This window comes from Vigna unguiculata, chromosome 3 (assembly GCF_004118075.2).
Source record: "Vigna unguiculata cultivar IT97K-499-35 chromosome 3, ASM411807v1, whole genome shotgun sequence".
Classification (NCBI taxonomy): Eukaryota; Viridiplantae; Streptophyta; class Magnoliopsida; order Fabales; family Fabaceae; genus Vigna; species Vigna unguiculata.
This window is the reverse complement of record NC_040281.1, coordinates 4,744,882-4,763,437: the sequence shown is the minus strand read 5'-3', so window position 1 is coordinate 4,763,437 and position 18,556 is coordinate 4,744,882. Positions and strand designations below refer to the sequence as shown.

General features: G+C 32.1%; 1 protein-coding gene and 1 long non-coding RNA gene across 3 annotated transcripts; one reads left to right on the top strand and one right to left on the bottom strand.

Annotated features, from left to right (window-relative positions):
* Positions 1 to 1,596: 1,596 nt before the first annotated feature.
* Positions 1,597 to 5,962, top strand: LOC114178720 (MACPF domain-containing protein At4g24290-like). Of its 2 annotated transcripts, none has more exons than XM_028064777.1 (6): positions 1,597 to 2,045; positions 2,300 to 2,538; positions 2,978 to 3,179; positions 3,620 to 3,803; positions 3,992 to 4,158; positions 4,840 to 5,962. In XM_028064777.1, exons 1-6 carry the CDS (start codon positions 1,791 to 1,793, stop codon positions 5,485 to 5,487), a joined length of 1,695 nt encoding a protein of 564 aa, XP_027920578.1. In that variant the 5' UTR covers positions 1,597 to 1,790; the 3' UTR covers positions 5,488 to 5,962. The 2 variants fall into 2 exon arrangements, with proteins under 2 accessions (XP_027920578.1, XP_027920579.1); XM_028064778.1 differs by having other exon boundaries at positions 1,837 to 2,108.
* Positions 5,230 to 7,196, bottom strand: LOC114178721. The gene is made up of 3 exons (XR_003603367.1): positions 7,027 to 7,196; positions 6,744 to 6,939; positions 5,230 to 5,317 (listed from the first exon to the last, which is right to left on the bottom strand). It is a non-coding gene; the product is annotated as an uncharacterized LOC114178721 (long non-coding RNA).
* Positions 7,197 to 18,556: the final 11,360 nt, after the last annotated feature.

The following is an 18,556-nucleotide window of genomic DNA, read 5'->3' as shown; positions in this document are numbered from 1 at the left end:
ATTATTACAACTTATTTTTCTTTATAAATTTGAATTTTATCAACTTGTTTACTTATAAATATTTAAATTAAAATTAAAAATAGACAACGCAATAATTGTCAGAATATTACAAACTGGTAACCAGGATAGAGAAAAGAAAACAAATAAACTAACGAGATAAAAAAAAATAGATAAAACACTAACTACAGTAACATAATAAAAAAAATTAAAATCAAAGTTTAAAAGTAGGTTAAAATACTCCGTTGGTCCTCGTTTTTGTAGCAAAATCTCAATTTAGTTTTTGTATTTTTATTAGTCTCAAATAGGTCCTTATTTTTGTAAATTAGTATCAATTAGGTCATTTTCGTTAGTAGAGAACTTACACCGTTAAGTAAGTACCACGTGTCAGCTTCTCGTTTTTTTGAATTTTTTTTTGAATTTTTGAATTTTTTTTAAATATTTATGCCATGTGTCACTTCTGTAATATGCCACGTGTCAATCTAATATGGTGACACGTGTCAAATTAATGTATGAATCTCAATTTGGTCCTTTTGTTAATTTGATTTGATTTCAGTCCCAAATTTTTTTAAAATAATTTTAATTTCATATGCTCCAAATTTAGAACAAATTTAATTTTTTTATAAATGTAATGATGATACTTTTATTACAAGTGATATTTCTATAACATATTTTTAACAACATTTAATTTATTTAAATTTATATTTTACATTAAACTTTATTTAATTTTATTTTAAAATTATAAATATATAAATTAATAAATTTATATTTGAAATATTTGTATAATATTCAATATCAACAATATTTTAGAGTTGGCTTAAAAATAACAATTTTATAAATTCAAATTTAAAATTTTAAAATAATTTTATAAAAAATTAAAATAAATATATTTAAAATTTTAATATTAAATATAATTAATATTATTAAAATATTTAATAAAAATATCAATTTTAATAAAAATAATGATAACATTATATAAAAGTAAAATTTGGTCTAAATTTGGAGTGTCCGAAATTGAAAATTTAAAAAAAAAATTGGAACTCAAATCAAATCAATTTAACAAATATGAGGACCAAATTAAGATTCATACATTAATTTGACACGTGTCACCATATTAGATTGAGACGTGACACATTACAGAAGTGACACGTGGCATAAATATTTAAAAAAAAAATCAAAATAAAAATAAAAAATTCAAAAAAACGAGGAGTTGACACGTGGTACCTACTTAACGGTGTTAGTTTTCTACTAACGGAAATGACCTAATTGATACTAATTTACAAAAATGAGGACCTAATTGAGACTAATAAAAATACGAGGATCAAATTGAGATTCTGCAACAAAAACGAGAACCAACGGAGTATTTTAACCTTAAAAGTACTAATAAAAATTTGAATACCATTTTTTTCTATCTACCAAAATTACTTATTTTAGATAAATAAACTTATATTATTACTATCATGTTTAAATTAAAGTTAAACTAGATTAGTAAGATGGAATTAAGCCTCTAATTATGCATAATTAGTAGACTCTTTCAAATTGTAGTATGGTTCAATTGGTGTCTCCTCGTAAGTACCCTTCTTCCTGGCTACTTCCTACGGTTTTCTGAAAGCCAAATCAACGGTCCCAGTTTCTGGTAAATGATGTATGAAACTTCTTACGAAGTTATTGTCTGTTAAAAACTGAGTCTTTGTCCGTGTTGACTTGGCTTGGTCTTAATCCAGTGTGTGATAGTTTCCTCTTATCCTTCAACTTTTGCCTTGCTTTCATGTTCTCTACCTTCAAATTTAGTAATGGCACCAAAAGTTTCGAGCTTGGAAGCAGCTCAGAAAGCCATAGACTCAATTGGGCTGGGTTTTGACATAACACAAGACATAGGTTTTGACAACTTTAAGAAGGGTTCAAGGTTGATATTTGTGGATGAGAAACAGTGCCGTCTTCTTGAGATTCCTGGAGGAGGGATTTCAGTTCCAAATGTCCCTAACTCTATCAAATGTGTCAGAGGGGAATCCATTAGAGTCTTCTCAGAAGTGCTACCCTTGCAACAGGCATGCTGATTATGAATATGTCACCATTTTTATATGCTTCGGAAGTGTTATCAGCATACTGTAGTACGCTTTTTTTTATCATATATTCTTCATTACTAGCTGAAATTTGTTAGATGTTACGAAAATTTGTTGCTTTTACTTCTTGTTTAGCCAATACTAGAGAATGCAATAGAAGGGTATGTTAGAAATGGAGTTGTTTGTTGCTATTGGCAATGCTGTGATGTTAATTTTTGTGATCCTATCCTGTGTTTCAGATGTTGGAGCACTTCAACCAGGAAATGTGCCTTGGTGGACGAACTGCATCGGGTCATTTCAGTGCTTCATTTGGGTTGTCCAGTCGAGGTATAAAGGATTTGACTTCTATCAAGTCTCTTGCTTATGATGGTTGGTTCATCAAACGCTATGCCATTGAATTAGAAAAGTATCATGGTGAACTCCTTGATCATGTCAAAGAAGCAGTGCCATCGTCGTGGGACCCTGAGGCCTTGGCAAGGTAAGACTTTGAGGCCTTGTAGTAGTATGGTGTAACAAGTTACTACTCCATGTATGAGAAGTGTTTTGACCCAGAAATTATGAGCTTCTCTTGCAGTGTTTACCGTTTCAACATACTTTTACGATCATGTTAGGTATTTTTAGCTCATTCATTACCACTCACCCAATCAATACTAGTTCAAACCTTTTTTTTTTGTTAATTTCAATCTATTTAGAGACTACATGTTATGCTTTCCTTCACCAGATATAATGCATCAAGTAGATAAACAATGTCTTTAATCACATCATAAATTTCAATCTGTATATTTCATAAATCTCCTCATACTCTGCTGTGTTAATTCTTCAATTATCAAGTTATGAAGGGATGTCTTGAATGAAACGATTTACATTGCATAACTGTATGTTCAGAATGATAAAATTTTTCTACTGATTCATGCAAGGTTTATAGAACGTTTTGGAACTCATGTGATAGTTGGGGTGAGCATGGGAGGGAAGGATGTTTTATATCTTAGACAAGGGGATACATCATATCTTGGACCTACTAGTATTCAGAAACTTTTGAAGGATACAGCTGACACGAAGTTCAAGGATTCTGCAGACAATCATTGCCAGGCTTCTGAAGACTTCAGTAAAGAAAAAGAGGTGTCATTATACTTCTTTATTAACTTGATTTAGTCGTTCTGGAATTTTTTAGTTCGAAATAGAAAATAAATATCATAATAGTTGTCATTTTGTGTCTGTCTAGCTTCACAGAATGCTTTGACCATCCTTTAGTACCATACTACCATGAATTATCTCTTTTTATCTTAAAATGAAATAACTCGTCTTGAAATTTTAAATTCTATATAGAATTCTACGGTGTCAGTGTCCTTTTATGGAATAAATAGTGTAATGTTACTAATAATGTCACAGCAAAAATATTCAATTTCCAGTATAATGAGAAATGCTTGGTCTGTTATGCTCCGTTAATACATTTGTGCCAAAGTCCCTCTCTTGCAATGCAACGGATGCTACAAACAAAAAGGGTTTTAAATTTCCTAACCACATTGATTATTCATAAATTCTCTCAACTGGGTTTGCAGAATCTTGTTATGATACATAGTAGGAGGGGTGGAAGCAATCAAACAATGTATCATGATGAATGGTTGGATACTATTGATTCGGAACCTGATGTAATATCACTGTTCCTTCTCCCTCTGACATCCCTTTTGAGAAGCATCCGTGGAAGTGGATTTGTGAGCCATGCCATAAATCTCTATCTCCGTTGTAAGCAATTATTTTATTTGTTTTGTTGCACAAATATTTCACAGTAGTAAGAATTTGCTCTTTAAAGGGGACATTCACCACTTTCCTTTGTTTTGTCAAGCATACTAGTAAATTGAGTTTTTCTATGATATTCTCTTTCTGAAACTGAAGTAGCTGAACCTGCGCATAAACTGTGATTGCTGAAACAGATAAACCTCCAATTGAAGACCTTCATCAGTTTTGTGAGTTTCAGCTACCAAGACAATGGGCACCTGTACTTAGTGAGATTCGCCTTGGTTCTCGTTCGAAGAATCAAGAGAACACCTGTCTTAGATTCAGTATCTTGGGTCCCAAGCTTTACGTAAACACCATTCCGGTAAGTTTTCCATCTTACAGTTTTTATGTACATTTTATGAGTTGAAGGGTTCCCATGCTTTCGGTGTTTTATAAACAGTGAGCAGAAAAAGATGTACCTTATTCTGGTTTTTCTTTTGTTCTATTATAAACAACATAAAGAAGGCACGAGTAGTTTCTCTACATATTTGTTGAATATGCACGATGTTGGTGTTTTTCTGTCTAGACTAGGTTAATGTGGAACATCATTGTTCATGATTTAGTTATGTTAGAGCAGTGACATTCTGTTTCTAATACGACCCTTGTGGTAGTAAACACCAACTCTGCATTTTACATACATATTGATAGAGTAGAAATACTCGGTGGCAGTGGCAATGACGGTGGCGGTAGTAGACCTACGTGTACATGAAGACGTGCAAGTGTACTTCTGGATTTTGTTAAAATTATTACTAAATATCTGAAAAAAAAAATATTTTGCTCTCGCTCATCTTATATATTTGTCCCCTGATTCTTTACTTTTACTTTAAAAGGTTATTGAATTAAGATTCAAATAGTTTCTAATTGTTCTCATTGACTTAGGATCTTAGTTCCGTCACTCGAGTACTAACATACTAGTAAACATTGACAACTTAGGAGATTTATGGTTTGTATACATTATACAATAATGAATTTGATAATCTTGGTTCCTTTTCCTTGATTGCAGGTAGATGTAGGGAATAGACCAGTAGTTGGGCTAAGATTACAATTGGAAGGGAGAAGAAGCAACCGGTTGGCCATTCACCTTCAGCATCTGGCTTCTCTACCAAAGTCCTTACCACTTTCTGACAACGCAAATACTTACTTATCTTGTGACTCATATAACTGCAACTTGCATAAGAAAGTTAAATGGAACTCTTTTTCATACGTGTGTACTGCTCCAGTTGAGTCAGATGATAGTGTTTCAATTGTGACAGGAGCTCAGTTACAAGTTGAAAAGAAGTGTCTCCTTCTGAGGCTGCGTTTCTCCAAAGTAATCGGTGCCATTCTGCAGAAGCCACCTGAATGGGATCAATCCTCCAGTCTTGGCCAGTTTAGCATCAAATCTGGTGGCATCTTAGCATTCATTTCAAGAGAGGGACAGAGGGGCCTTCCAAAGCCAGGTGATAAAACCATTGGTTCAAATACATATTCTTCTGTGCGCCCTGCACCAGTTCACACACCAAAGCTTCAAAGGTTTGTTGACACAACCGAAATGATGAGAGGGCCAGAAGATACTCCTGGATATTGGGTTGTGTCTGGGGCAAGGCTTTCTGTTGAGCATGGCAAAATATATCTCCTTGTTAAGTATTCACTATTATCGTTTGTTATGTAAAGTGAAACTGAAGCTTCACAGAAGTGCTTAACATAAGTGTTTAATGATCACTCTACCTTCCATTGCAACCATGCAACGTTTGACTTCAAATGGAAGTGGAGTGAGCATTAAAACACTTCATAGAAGCTTCATATTCACTTTGCACAACAAAGGAAAATAGTGAATACTTAAAGCAGATATATTTTACCCTGCTCACCAGAAAGACTTGCTCTGGAAACAACCTATGCGAATAAAAGAATAATTTAATGTGATGTGGTAAGTTCTTAAACGATATAGTAAGTATACGTATACTATCAAATGCGATGAGTGTTTGTATACAAAGGTGAAAGAAATGTATATCATATATGGGTGTTTCACCTTAAAAAGTAGCATGATTTTATGTTTTAATCATAAGCTTTTATGATTTCATATAGTAACCATGAACCTGTTATTCACTTTTATTCTTTTATAGTAAAAATTCTCACTTGGTAATTCAGTCCTTGTATTATTTTTAAAATAGTTATTGTAATTTGGAGTTAACCCATATGTTATGTGATGGCATGTGCCGTTTTGTTAAGAAGCAAAATAACACTACAAATACCAAAAAAAAAAAAAAAGACTCGTTACAGACAACCTACACACGAGTGATAGTTTCCACTTCCTTTTCACGACCTACACACGTTATACTAAGTATCTTATTTCACCTAAGCAAAATCTACGATGGAAGAATTTTATCTTGCAACATAAATCACACGAAAGTCTATTTTATTTTAACCCTCAAATATACTATATTTTCAAATTTAATTTGACCCTTTTATTAACATCAACCAACACTATGTAGTAGCAACATCTAGAAAAAAAAAATAAAAATCTTTGATTTTTACATTTTAACATTTTAAATTTTCATAATTATTCTTCTACTTTTTTAATGAATATAATATTTTAAGTAAAATGTTGGATATAAGTACCATTTTATTAAAAATATAAAAAAACAAATGTATGGATCTACATTAAAACAATATAAGGAATGTATATTTCATTTATCAGGAAGGAAAAAATAAGACCAATTTTAACATTCTTGTTTTAGATGTTGGATATGTAAATCTTAATTATCAATAAATATGTGTGAGGTAATTATATATAACTGAAGCTGTATATTTGTGTACGCAGTGTTTCAGTGTCATATTTTGTAATTTGGCCATGCAGTGTCGTGTTTGTATATAGCTTCAGTTAACTCAAATGTGTAACCAGCGAGGTTCCAAAGTTGAAACTATTACCTTATGCAACCATTATCACTATTTGAACATAAGAGGCCAAAATCTTAATCACTTTAAATTAATCTTTTCAGCTGGATAAACCCCCTTTTTAGTACTTCTCTTTACTTTCCTGTCAGATTTTTTCTGAATCTTCTCTTTTCCTATATTATGACTAGATGCCATACTTGGTTGTGCAGCCTTTTCCCCGCCCTTCCTCCTATCAAACAAAAGACAAAAACGTCAAATCAATGCACTCACTAAACCAGCATTACCTGTAAAACACAAAAAAGGGCCAAACACAAACCTTAATTGCAAAATCATGAATAACAAACCAACAGCAGCTGCACCACCCAAGACTGATCTTAGCAGTTTCTTCTTTTGAAGTTTTTCTTTTGGTATTTCTTCACCTCCCTCTTCTGTTCCAAGTAAAGTTTCTAAGAAGTGTACTCTCTTCTTATCTTCTGGATTTATTTCATCCTATAAGGCAAAGTTGTAATGGAGACTCAATTTACAATGAAAATGATTAACACAAGCATGCCTGAAAAGGGGTCAAAACAAACTTACCTTAACATGTTCTGAACGGTAGACAGGATCAAATTCATGTTTTGAGCTTAGGTTTGCTGTGAGGGATTCAGTAAGTGATACACAACCTCATCACAGTTAAGAGGAACTACAACATCATTGATTATCATTAGGATTGTCACCAAGAGTGGAAGGTTTTATACTGATTTCGTATACTTATTTTGAGTCACAAAGGATAAATAACTTTCCTAGTAACAATTGTTAGGTTTAACCAGGGAGTTTCATCAGAGAACAAACACCAATAGGACCTGAGTCCAATCACATGAGACATTAACACCACTCTCAACCCAAAACCTTAAGACAATGGGTTTATGGGTCTTTATTTTTATATAGTGTTCTACTTTCTCATTTCTAACCAATGTGGGACTTAGACTCACACTTAGATTCCTAACAATCTCTCTCAAGGGTGAGTCCCTTCAATCACATTGGTACACTCTCCCTTCAGCGGAAGCATTCCCAACCACGAGTACTCATTTTTTGTCCTTTTCTGTACCGTCGTTCTTTTATTAATGGGGCACGCTTACCTAGAACCCTTGTCAGGAAGACTTTCGATACTAGGACCATACTGCACTTGAGCCGGTCTTAACTATCGGCTCTGATACCACTTGTTAGTGTTTACAGAGGGGGTTTCACTGAGGAGAACAAACACCAATGAGACCTGAGCCCAAATACATAAGGCACTGACACCACTCTCAACAAAAAACTGCTCTACTTCCTCATTTCTAGCCAATGTGAAACTTAGACTCACATTTGGATTCCTAACAACAATAACAACACTCAATCTTCCAAAAACTCACTTGGTGAAACTTATGGCTCTACCCACACTAGATTTTTTTCAAAAACTAACTTGGTGAAAGTTATCTATACCCACATTAAGTATTTCAAAGTCCATCTTCAAAACACTCATACCCACATTAAGTATTTCAAAGTCTATCTTCAAAACACTCAGACAGTTTATTTGCACAACACAAAACTTCTGATACTTAATGTTATTTTCAAAAAGGATTTAATGCTCTATAAATAGATTTTCCAAAATTAGGTTAAGAAGCTCAAAAACCAATAAGTTACAATTGTAAGAGATAATCTATTGCTGATAATAGATTATTTCAAAGTATTTTCTGAAAATATTGTTTCACATTGATAATCAATTATCTTTTCCAAAGTTATTTCTGAAAACTAAAATATATGTGTTTTAAAATTTTTTACATAGTGTTATTTTTTAGTTATCATTGGACAACAAACGAGATATTTTTCTCCAATTTTTTGAAGTTTACACATAACACATATCTAACACGATTGGTATAATATTAATAAAAATTATTTAATTATTACACATTCTCGTAAACAAGAATCCAATTAAGATCACTTAAAATATGGAATTTTAGTTGAGATTTTCAAACAAATACAAATATCAATAAAATATTTTAACTTTATATAATAATTTAAATTTGATCTCATATTCGTTTATAAAGTAATGTAGGTAAAAAATATCTTACAAATTAATTATCTTTTTAAAATAAATATAAATATATCATAAATAAATTTCTAGAAATATTATGTATATAATACTAAATTTAAGTATGATAAACAGTATGATTTAGTTTGATTTAATTTTCTATTTTCGAATAAAATTTATTTTTAACTGTAAAATGGTAAATCAGAAGAATCTAGAAGATAATAATTTTTACCAGTTTTCAACTTTTAGAAGGATTTTCAGATTTTTTTTATCGGTTTAGTTTCAATATTTTATCAGAAGTACTTATTGGTTTCTATCATAACTATTTTAACATTTTTGTGTGTGGTTTTCCATTCATATGCTTTCACATTAGATTCTTATGTGCAACTATATATCCTAATACTTTGACGTTAGGTTTTTATTAATACAAGGCTTTATTATTGACGTTGAAGTGTGAAAAATAACACTTTTTTTATTTCGAAAAGGTTTAATTTCATAAGAATACAAAAGTTATTTCTTATATTCTTCTTACCAAGACCTAACCATTTTCACTCCTCACGTCAACTCTAAATTTGACACAACCTTTTATAATTAAAGCCCATAAATTAAGGAACATAACTAATATTTTTATTAATATTAAAATTTAAACCGTAGTTTTTTTTATAAATATTTTATAATTAAATATATTTTTAATCCCTAAATTTTGATTTAAAATTAGAATTGGTTTCTTTTTTTACTTCATTTTAGTCTCTCAACTTTAAAAATGAATTTATATAATTATTTTAACTTAATTATATCAATTTTTTTATATGTCGAATGTGTTTCATGTTAATAATAAACTTATTTACACAATTTTACATATTTCTGATTTAATATCAACTAAAAGATATGTTCAATGTTTAAAAAAATTAAAATAATTAAGTTAAAAAAAACTATATTCAATTATCTGTGAAGTTTAGAAAACAAATATATTAAAGTTCGGTCAGGAATAAATTCTAAAGTTAAATCAAAATTCTAGAACTAAAACCATATTTAAGCTTTACACTAAGATAAACTGGATTAGAAAGATGGAGTTACGCCTCTAATTACGCATCATTAGACTCTTTCAAATTGTAATATGGTTCAATTGGTGTCTCCTCGTAAGTACCCTGCTTCCTTGCTACTTCCTACGGTTTTCTGAAAGCCAAATAACGGTCCCAGTTTCTGGTAAATGATGTATGAAATTTCTTACGAAGTTATTGTCTGTTAAAAACCGAGTCTTTGTCCGTGTTGACTTGGCTTGGTCTTAATCCAGTGTGTGATAGTTTCCTCTCATCCTTCAACTTTTGCCTTGTTTGCATGTTCTCTACCTTCAAATTTAGTAATGGCACCGAAAGTTTCGAGCTTGAATGCAGCCCAGAAAGCCATAGACTCAATTGGGCTGGGTTTTGACATAACACAAGACATAGATTTTGACAACTTTAAGAAGGGTTCAAGGTTGATATTTGTGGATGAGAAACAGTGCCGTCTTCTTGAGATTTCTGGAGGAGGGATTTCAGTTCCAAATGTCCCTAACTCTATCAAATGTGTCAGAGGGGAATCCATTAGAGTCTTCTCAGAAGTGCTACCCTTGCAACAGGCATGCTGATTATGAATATGTCACCATTTTTATATGTCACCATTTTTATATGCTTCGGAAGTGTTATCAGCATACTGTAGTACGCTTTTTTTATCATATATTCTTCATTATTAGCTAACAGTATCTTGGAATCTTTGTTCTAGAAGGAGGCTTTTTTCTTCTAGGTTATTTACTCGGATTTCTAAAATTGAAGTCCTAGTATCAATTATGTTTTTATCTTTTGTTGTTTCTCTTTCCCTTTTATCTTTCTCCCTCTTTTTCTGGTATCAGAACATGGTTTTTCTTGGAAGTCTTATGAATATTTGTGTAATTGAAGTGGCTTGTATTCATTAGGATACCCTTTGTAGATCGGGCAGGTTAAGGCCAGGAGAGCCAACAGAGCCATAAGTCCCAAGTGATCTGCCTTTGTGGGTTGAGGAATACTTTGCATATTGCGACACTCTTTACATGAATATTTTCTTGTTAATATGTTTTTGTAAATTTTGTTTTAGATCTGACTAGAAACAATCAAACACTGCTCGTATTCTGGGTTATATTGCTTGTAGTGGGCATATAACTTCGGGGTATATATTAAGAGGAGTGCTAAACAGCACTTGGGTACAACAACCCCTTAGCTCGCAGTTGAGGTATACGATGTCAGAAATTTAAAAAAGAAAAAAAAGAAAAAAAAAGAGTTTTTAAGCCTTATGATTATTTATATTCTTTATAAGTATTACTCTACAGTGTATTCCGTAGATTCCTGCCTTTTATCTCCTACTACTGCTTTTCCGTTTTACATGCTGTTTTACTGCCACAACACTGCTTTCTTATTTTTGTGTTTTTAATTTTTAATGGATAACATACAGCCATTTCTAGGCTCTGATTACAAAGCAGCCCTAACGGCTGTAGAAAAAATTACAAACTCTCCTCCGGTAGGTTATAAAAAACCTACTTCAGAAGTAGACCCTGTACACACAGTCATTATAGGACAAAATAACACTATAATAGCTCTTCTAGAAGAAGTTTCTAGAAGATTGAATCATATAATTGATTCTACTAAAGGGTCAAACTTGTCCAAAGACATAGAAGGCCTTACAAAGCAAGTATCAAAATTATCTTTAGGAACACATACACATATAAAAACAACTTCTAAAAATACACAAAAATTTATCAAGGTTACAACTAAAAAAGACACAAAAGCTGCAAGTACCAATGCAACACCTACTTCAAACAATGATAATAGTTTGTAATGATAACACAAACTAATACGTCTACACAAACACAAGCTGATAGTGTTAATATGAATAGTACAACAGAACCTAGTAGCACACAAAGATTCCCCGGAATCCCCAGAAGATTAAGGGAACACCAGACTAGAAGTCAAAATCTTATACAACACCCAGGAATCTTAGATAGATTCTTAAATAGACAAAGAACAACTAACATTAGAAGATTAGAAGATTTAGTTGATATACAACACCCAGGTTTTTCTTGGAAGTCTTATGAATATTTGTGTAATTGAAGTGGCTTGTATTCATTAGGATACCCTTTGTAGATCGGGCAGGTTAAGGCCAGGAGAGCCAACAGAGCCATAAGTCCCAAGTGATCTGCCTTTGTGGGTTGAGGAATACTTTGCATATTGCGACACTCTTTACATGAATATTTTCTTGTTAATATGTTTTTGTAAATTTTGTTTTAGATCTGACTAGAAACAATCAAACACTGCTCGTATTCTGGGTTATATTGCTTGTAGTGGGCATATAACTTCGGGGTATATATTAAGAGGAGTGCTAAACAGCACTTGGGTACAACAACCCCTTAGCTCGCAGTTGAGGTATACGATGTCAGAAATTTAAAAAAGAAAAAAAAGAAAAAAAAAGAGTTTTTAAGCCTTATGATTATTTATATTCTTTATAAGTATTACTCTACAGTGTATTCCGTAGATTCCTGCCTTTTATCTCCTACTACTGCTTTTCCGTTTTACATGCTGTTTTACTGCCACAACACTGCTTTCTTATTTTTGTGTTTTTAATTTTTAATGGATAACATACAGCCATTTCTAGGCTCTGATTACAAAGCAGCCCTAACGGCTGTAGAAAAAATTACAAACTCTCCTCCGGTAGGTTATAAAAAACCTACTTCAGAAGTAGACCCTGTACACACAGTCATTATAGGACAAAATAACACTATAATAGCTCTTCTAGAAGAAGTTTCTAGAAGATTGAATCATATAATTGATTCTACTAAAGGGTCAAACTTGTCCAAAGACATAGAAGGCCTTACAAAGCAAGTATCAAAATTATCTTTAGGAACACATACACATATAAAAACAACTTCTAAAAATACACAAAAATTTATCAAGGTTACAACTAAAAAAGACACAAAAGCTGCAAGTACCAATGCAACACCTACTTCAAACAATGATAATAGTTTGTAATGATAACACAAACTAATACGTCTACACAAACACAAGCTGATAGTGTTAATATGAATAGTACAACAGAACCTAGTAGCACACAAAGATTCCCCGGAATCCCCAGAAGATTAAGGGAACACCAGACTAGAAGTCAAAATCTTATACAACACCCAGGAATCTTAGATAGATTCTTAAATAGACAAAGAACAACTAACATTAGAAGATTAGAAGATTTAGTTGATATACAACAAAATACAGATATAGGATCTAACTCAAGGATAGATTCCCTAAACCCTAGACAGTTATACAACATAGGATGGTTAAGTTCTGAACGAACAAGCCTCTATCGATATAGGAGAATAGAAGATTTTCATCTCCCTGACAACACCTACGAGATAATTCCTCTAATATCTCCACAAACAGGGAGACAATTACAAAATCTACAAGCAAGATATGTCCACATGGGATTAATCACCATTGGTGTCAGATCCTTAGCCAAACACATGATTGGAGCTAGAGCTTTGATAGTTCTACATGATTCAAGATTTCAAAATAATGATTCACAAAGTGTAATAGGGATTTTAGAAGTAGATCTAAATCAACCCTTTTCTCTTATTTATCTTGCTCCAAATTTCACATTAACTTTACAAGATTTTATAAATCATATAAATTTAGAAGTACAAACGATAGGTTTTGGACCCAATTGGATGGGTGAAAATCTACATTTAGACATAACCTTCATAGGAAGAATAAGTAATCATATTTCTTCTATGTATAAAATAAACACTAGACCATTAAAAGAAGCCATTAGCTCTTATGGTACACAATTCTTACCAGCTCAAGCCTTCACAAGAAGAAATGAAGGACATTTATGGCAAACACATTTACCCAGAGAAGAAAATAACCCAATTACAGCCCCTTCATATGCTATTTTACATAACAGGTCTAGAGGACTCAGTCTCAGTTTTGTAGACTACACAAACATACCACAAATTGACCTAGAACAAGATAGGTTAGCCGAAAATAGACATAGCACTTCAGCTATTCCTGATAACGAACACATTTCCATGATGAATATCATACAAAACGAGGAAGATGAAGATGATGATATAACTGATGAAGAATGAAATCATCATCAGGCAATTATAGCCATGTATAGACAAGGATCTCCGGATTCCTCTAAAAACACAAATTCTGAAAATATTTATGATGAAACAGACAATATTATAAATAATTTTCTTGATAGCCTGCATTTAGACGAAGAAGATAACTCTTCAGTAATATCAGAACCTTTGTCTACATTAGGTTTTGTCAATACAAGTGTAGGATCAGTAAACCCCAACAGTTATCAGTTAGAACATGCTGGTACACAAAGTTATTCCACTGGATTCATACCCAGGGAATCCCCAACAAGTGTTACTTTTTCAGATAACCAATATACAACGCATGGAAAGAGGCTCCCGATAGAACCAAATTTCCTAATGCCAAATCTTTTATTAAACATAAGAGGAATTGACCCTCAGTTATTACCAACATACATCGAACAATGGACTGCTACTGTAATCCGTGATTATGGTATCCATTACGAAAAAGAAGTTCAGTCTTCACAAGATATGGTTGCCAAAGGAGAAACCTACTTAGGAGACATAGCTAGAGCATGTTGGGAATCTTTTAAAAAAAATTACCCAACAGAATTAAATACATTAGTGATCGAACCAGGTCCTAACATTTACAATTTTTGTTCTCTAATACAAAGATTACTCACTTCCCAATCTGCAAATGATGGGAATACACTCAGACAACAAATTTATTTAGGACACCTAGAAAGGTTGTCTATAACATACTTTGGAAAAATTAAAGAATTTTTACAAGATTATCTCATGTATGCCTCCATAGCTGGATGTTTTCATGATATAAGTGTTGGAGAAAAAATGTTTCTCAAACTTCCAGGAAAATTAGGCCAGAAAATCAGGGAATCCTGGAAAAATGAAGAGGTAACCCCCATGTTAAATAACCTCTCAATAAGAATACAACATATCATGAAAGTAATGGAAGACACTTGTACACATATTGCCATACAAAAACAACTAAAAAATTCTGAGTCTGGAATTTGTAAACAAATATACACTCCACAACAATACAATCAAAATAAAAAATACATACCCAGGAGAAAACCTAGACATAGCCAACAGTATAGTCATAAGTCCAAATCGACTGTACAAAGGCCTGCTAATTCTAGAAAAACTTATACTATAAGATCCTCAAATTCTAGGAAACCCACTCTAAACCCTGACAGGCACGTCAGAAAATTTAGAGAAAATAAAAACTACAAACAAATTAAAATGTTATGCTTGTAGCCAAACTGGACATTTCTCTAGAGATTGTCCAAACATAGCAAATCTTTACACAAAAGAAGCAGAGCTCATCAAATCTTGCCACATGAATCTTTTTCCAATTGACGAAGATGTATCTACTGATTCTGAAATATTATCAGTAGTTAGTATAACAGAATACAATGATGAAATAAATTTAGAAAAACAACCCAAAAATTATGACTTAATAAATGATTTCACAAATAATGAGTTCATCCAAATTTACCCTAAAGAATATGATTTCGAATTAAACGACAAGTATAATGAATTGAGTGAAATATTAGATGATTCTGGATATTATCTAATGAATATAACTGAAACAAACATATGTCCTCACACATTACAATACTTCTCAGGACCAACATCTATTCCCTGTCAGTATTGTGATAGATATTTTCACAAATCACAAAGGGCTCATTGTCCTTTATGTTACAAAAAATTTTGTATAAAATGTGTTATAACACATCTAAAAATACAAGAAATACCAAATTTCTTAGAACAAAGAGAAAACACAAAAGATAAAAACATAATTGATACTAGGACTTCAATTTTAGAAATCCGAGTAAATAACCTAGAAGAAAAAATCCTCCTTCTAGAACAAAGATTCCAAGATACTGGAACGAGTATTATCTCAGAAAACATACAAAATAACATGCTGGGAACCACAGAGTGCATCCCATTAGTCTGCAATGAAAAACAACTAATATTTGTTAAGGTATTAGTAAAATTAAACTTTCCAAAACAAAACAAAAATCCTGCTAAAGAAGAAATTATACAAGCCCTATTAGACACAGGATGTTCTGAGACAGTCATCTGCAAAACAAAGGTACCTCCATATATGATTACCAAAAGTAAGCATATACAAAAAATAAGAACTATGTCTGGAGTAGTGATGATAAACGATGAAGAAATAAATAATATTTCTCTTCAATTTAGCACAAATTGTGACCTATTTGGCCAGAAAATATACCTTAAAACCATGCGCGTTGAAAATTTAGTCCCTTCAAAGCAAAACATGATTATTGGTTTAGATTTTATTTTAGGCCATAATAGAACTATCACTATAAATAAAGACTATGTCATTATTAGTGATAAAACACAAATGTCACCCATAATTAGTGGAGACAGCCATACAAAACAAACATTTGACGAATGTTCATGTACAAACAACATATCTCCAGAAAGATGTGTATGTATGAAAGAAGAGATGGAATTCATAGATTACTGTCCAGATGACACTATGGATTCTTTTTCAGCCATAAAAATACCTAAAACACTCTCTTTTGATAGTATCCAACAGATTTTGGATAGGTTAAATAAAACTAGTATAATAGGAGAAGATCCTACAAAATTTTGGGACCATGATCCCATTACTTGTAAATTAAACATAATTAACCCAAATTTAATTATAAAAACTAAAGATATACAGTTCAATAACTGGGAACAAGAAGAATGTCGAATGCATATCGACCACCTTCTGAAATTGAAAGTAATAGCTCCAAGTGAAAGCCCTCACAGGAGTCTTGCTTTCATAGTAAATAAATCTTCTGAACAAAAAAGAGGTAAATCTAGAATGGTTTACAACTATAAACGTTTGAACGATAATACAGTTGAAGATGGATATACGATTCCGTCTAAAGAAATTCTTATAAACCGAATCCAAAATGCAAAATGGTTTTCAAAATTTGATCTCAAAAGTGGATTCCATCAAGTAAAAATGGAACCAGAATCCATAAAATGGACAGCATTCTCCTGTTCTGAAGGATTATACGAATGGCATGTCATGCCTTTTGGTCTTAAAAATGCTCCAGCAATTTTTCAAAGAAAAATGGATAACATTTTTAATGACTGCAAATCTTTTACATGTGTCTATATAGACGATACACTTATTTTTTCCAAAACAAAAGAAGACCATTATCTCCATTTAAAACAAGTGCTATACAAACTTGAAAGATATGGTTTAATTATATCAAAAGGAAAAATGGAAATTTGTAAAAATTTCATTGAATTCCTTGGAACAGAAATAGGTAATGGAACCATAAAACTCCAACCTCACATTTCTAAGAAAATTCAGGACTTTCCTGACAAAATGGAAGACATAAAAACCCTAAGATCCTTTTTAGGACTTTTAAATTATGCTAGGAATTTTATCCCAGATTTGGGAAAATACATTGCCCCTTTATACAATAAAACTTCGCTAAAAGGAGAAAGAAAATTCAATTCTGAAGACATAAAGTTAGTTCAAGATATAAAACAAAAGGTAAATAAATTACCTACTTTACAATTACCATTAGATTCAGATTACTTAGTACTTGAATGTGATGGATGTGAAGCTGGATGGGAAGCCATCCTAAAAAGGAAGAAAAATAAATATTTGTCTAAAGACAATGAACAAATATGCAGATATGCTTCTGGAAAATATACTGTAAAACCACAAGTTTACCAGACTAGCATTGATTATGAGGTCAATGCAATTATACACGCCTTAGAAGCATTTAAATTATTTTTGATAAATAAACCAGAAATAACCATTAGAACTGATTGTGAAGCAATCGTTTCCTATGGAAAAAACCAAATAAATAATGACAAAAAGCCTCACAGACGATGGCTACTTTTCAGAGACTATATAAATTCCGGAAAAATAATAAATTTTGAACATATCAAAGGATCTGACAATATGTTTGCTGATATCCTTTCCAGGTACATCATACAAAAGTAAGACTCAAAGAGTCTTCTATACAATTGTATACATGAATATGTTACACATCGAAGATCCTGAGATCCCTCCTGGATTCCAGGTTAGGGTCAGAATACAACCATTACAGCCAAGAGGGATTAGTCCTAATTTTAGTCCTAATCCTGCCATCGAAATATCTAGACAAATAAAAAGGTTTAAAAGAAAATTAGCCAAGCTAAGGTGAAGAAGAAATGAATTATTCCCACACAATCCCTTTCAATATGCTTTTACACTTGCCTCGTACAAGGGCAACATCATGGTCTTAGAACAACGCCTTCAAATGCTTAGACATTTTATTGCTTAACCCGTTTGCTTCATGTTGCAGGTACAAAAATTCCAAAATGGAATTTATACAAAATACAAAGAAAGGACTTTCAGGTCCTAAACAAGTAAAATCCCCCTTTGTGGTGGAACAATACACAAAGTATGGCAAACAAGAATTGCCAATACTTATAAATACCTACCATTTTCCCGATAGAGACAACACAAATGTCAAATTAAATGTTTTAATTGACAATATTTGGAATATTCCAAAATACACAGTTCAAAATGAACACCAAGTCACTAAGGTGAAACAAAGCATCATTAGTGCACTATACAATTTCTGCAATGCAGATAACAAAGGAGTTTTGTTAACTTCACCATCCTCTCCCTCTGGGAAAGGATTTACACAT

Excerpts from the sequence above, each read along its gene's own strand:
- LOC114178720 (XM_028064777.1), top strand. The coding sequence starts at position 1,791 with ATGGCACCAAAAGTTTCGAGCTTGGAAGCAGCTCAGAAAGCCATAGAC. Across the intron at positions 3,180-3,619 it reads ACTTCAGTAAAGAAAAAGAG|AATCTTGTTATGATACATAG; the intron begins GTGTCATTATAC and ends CTGGGTTTGCAG. Across the intron at positions 4,159-4,839 it reads TTTACGTAAACACCATTCCG|GTAGATGTAGGGAATAGACC; the intron begins GTAAGTTTTCCA and ends CCTTGATTGCAG.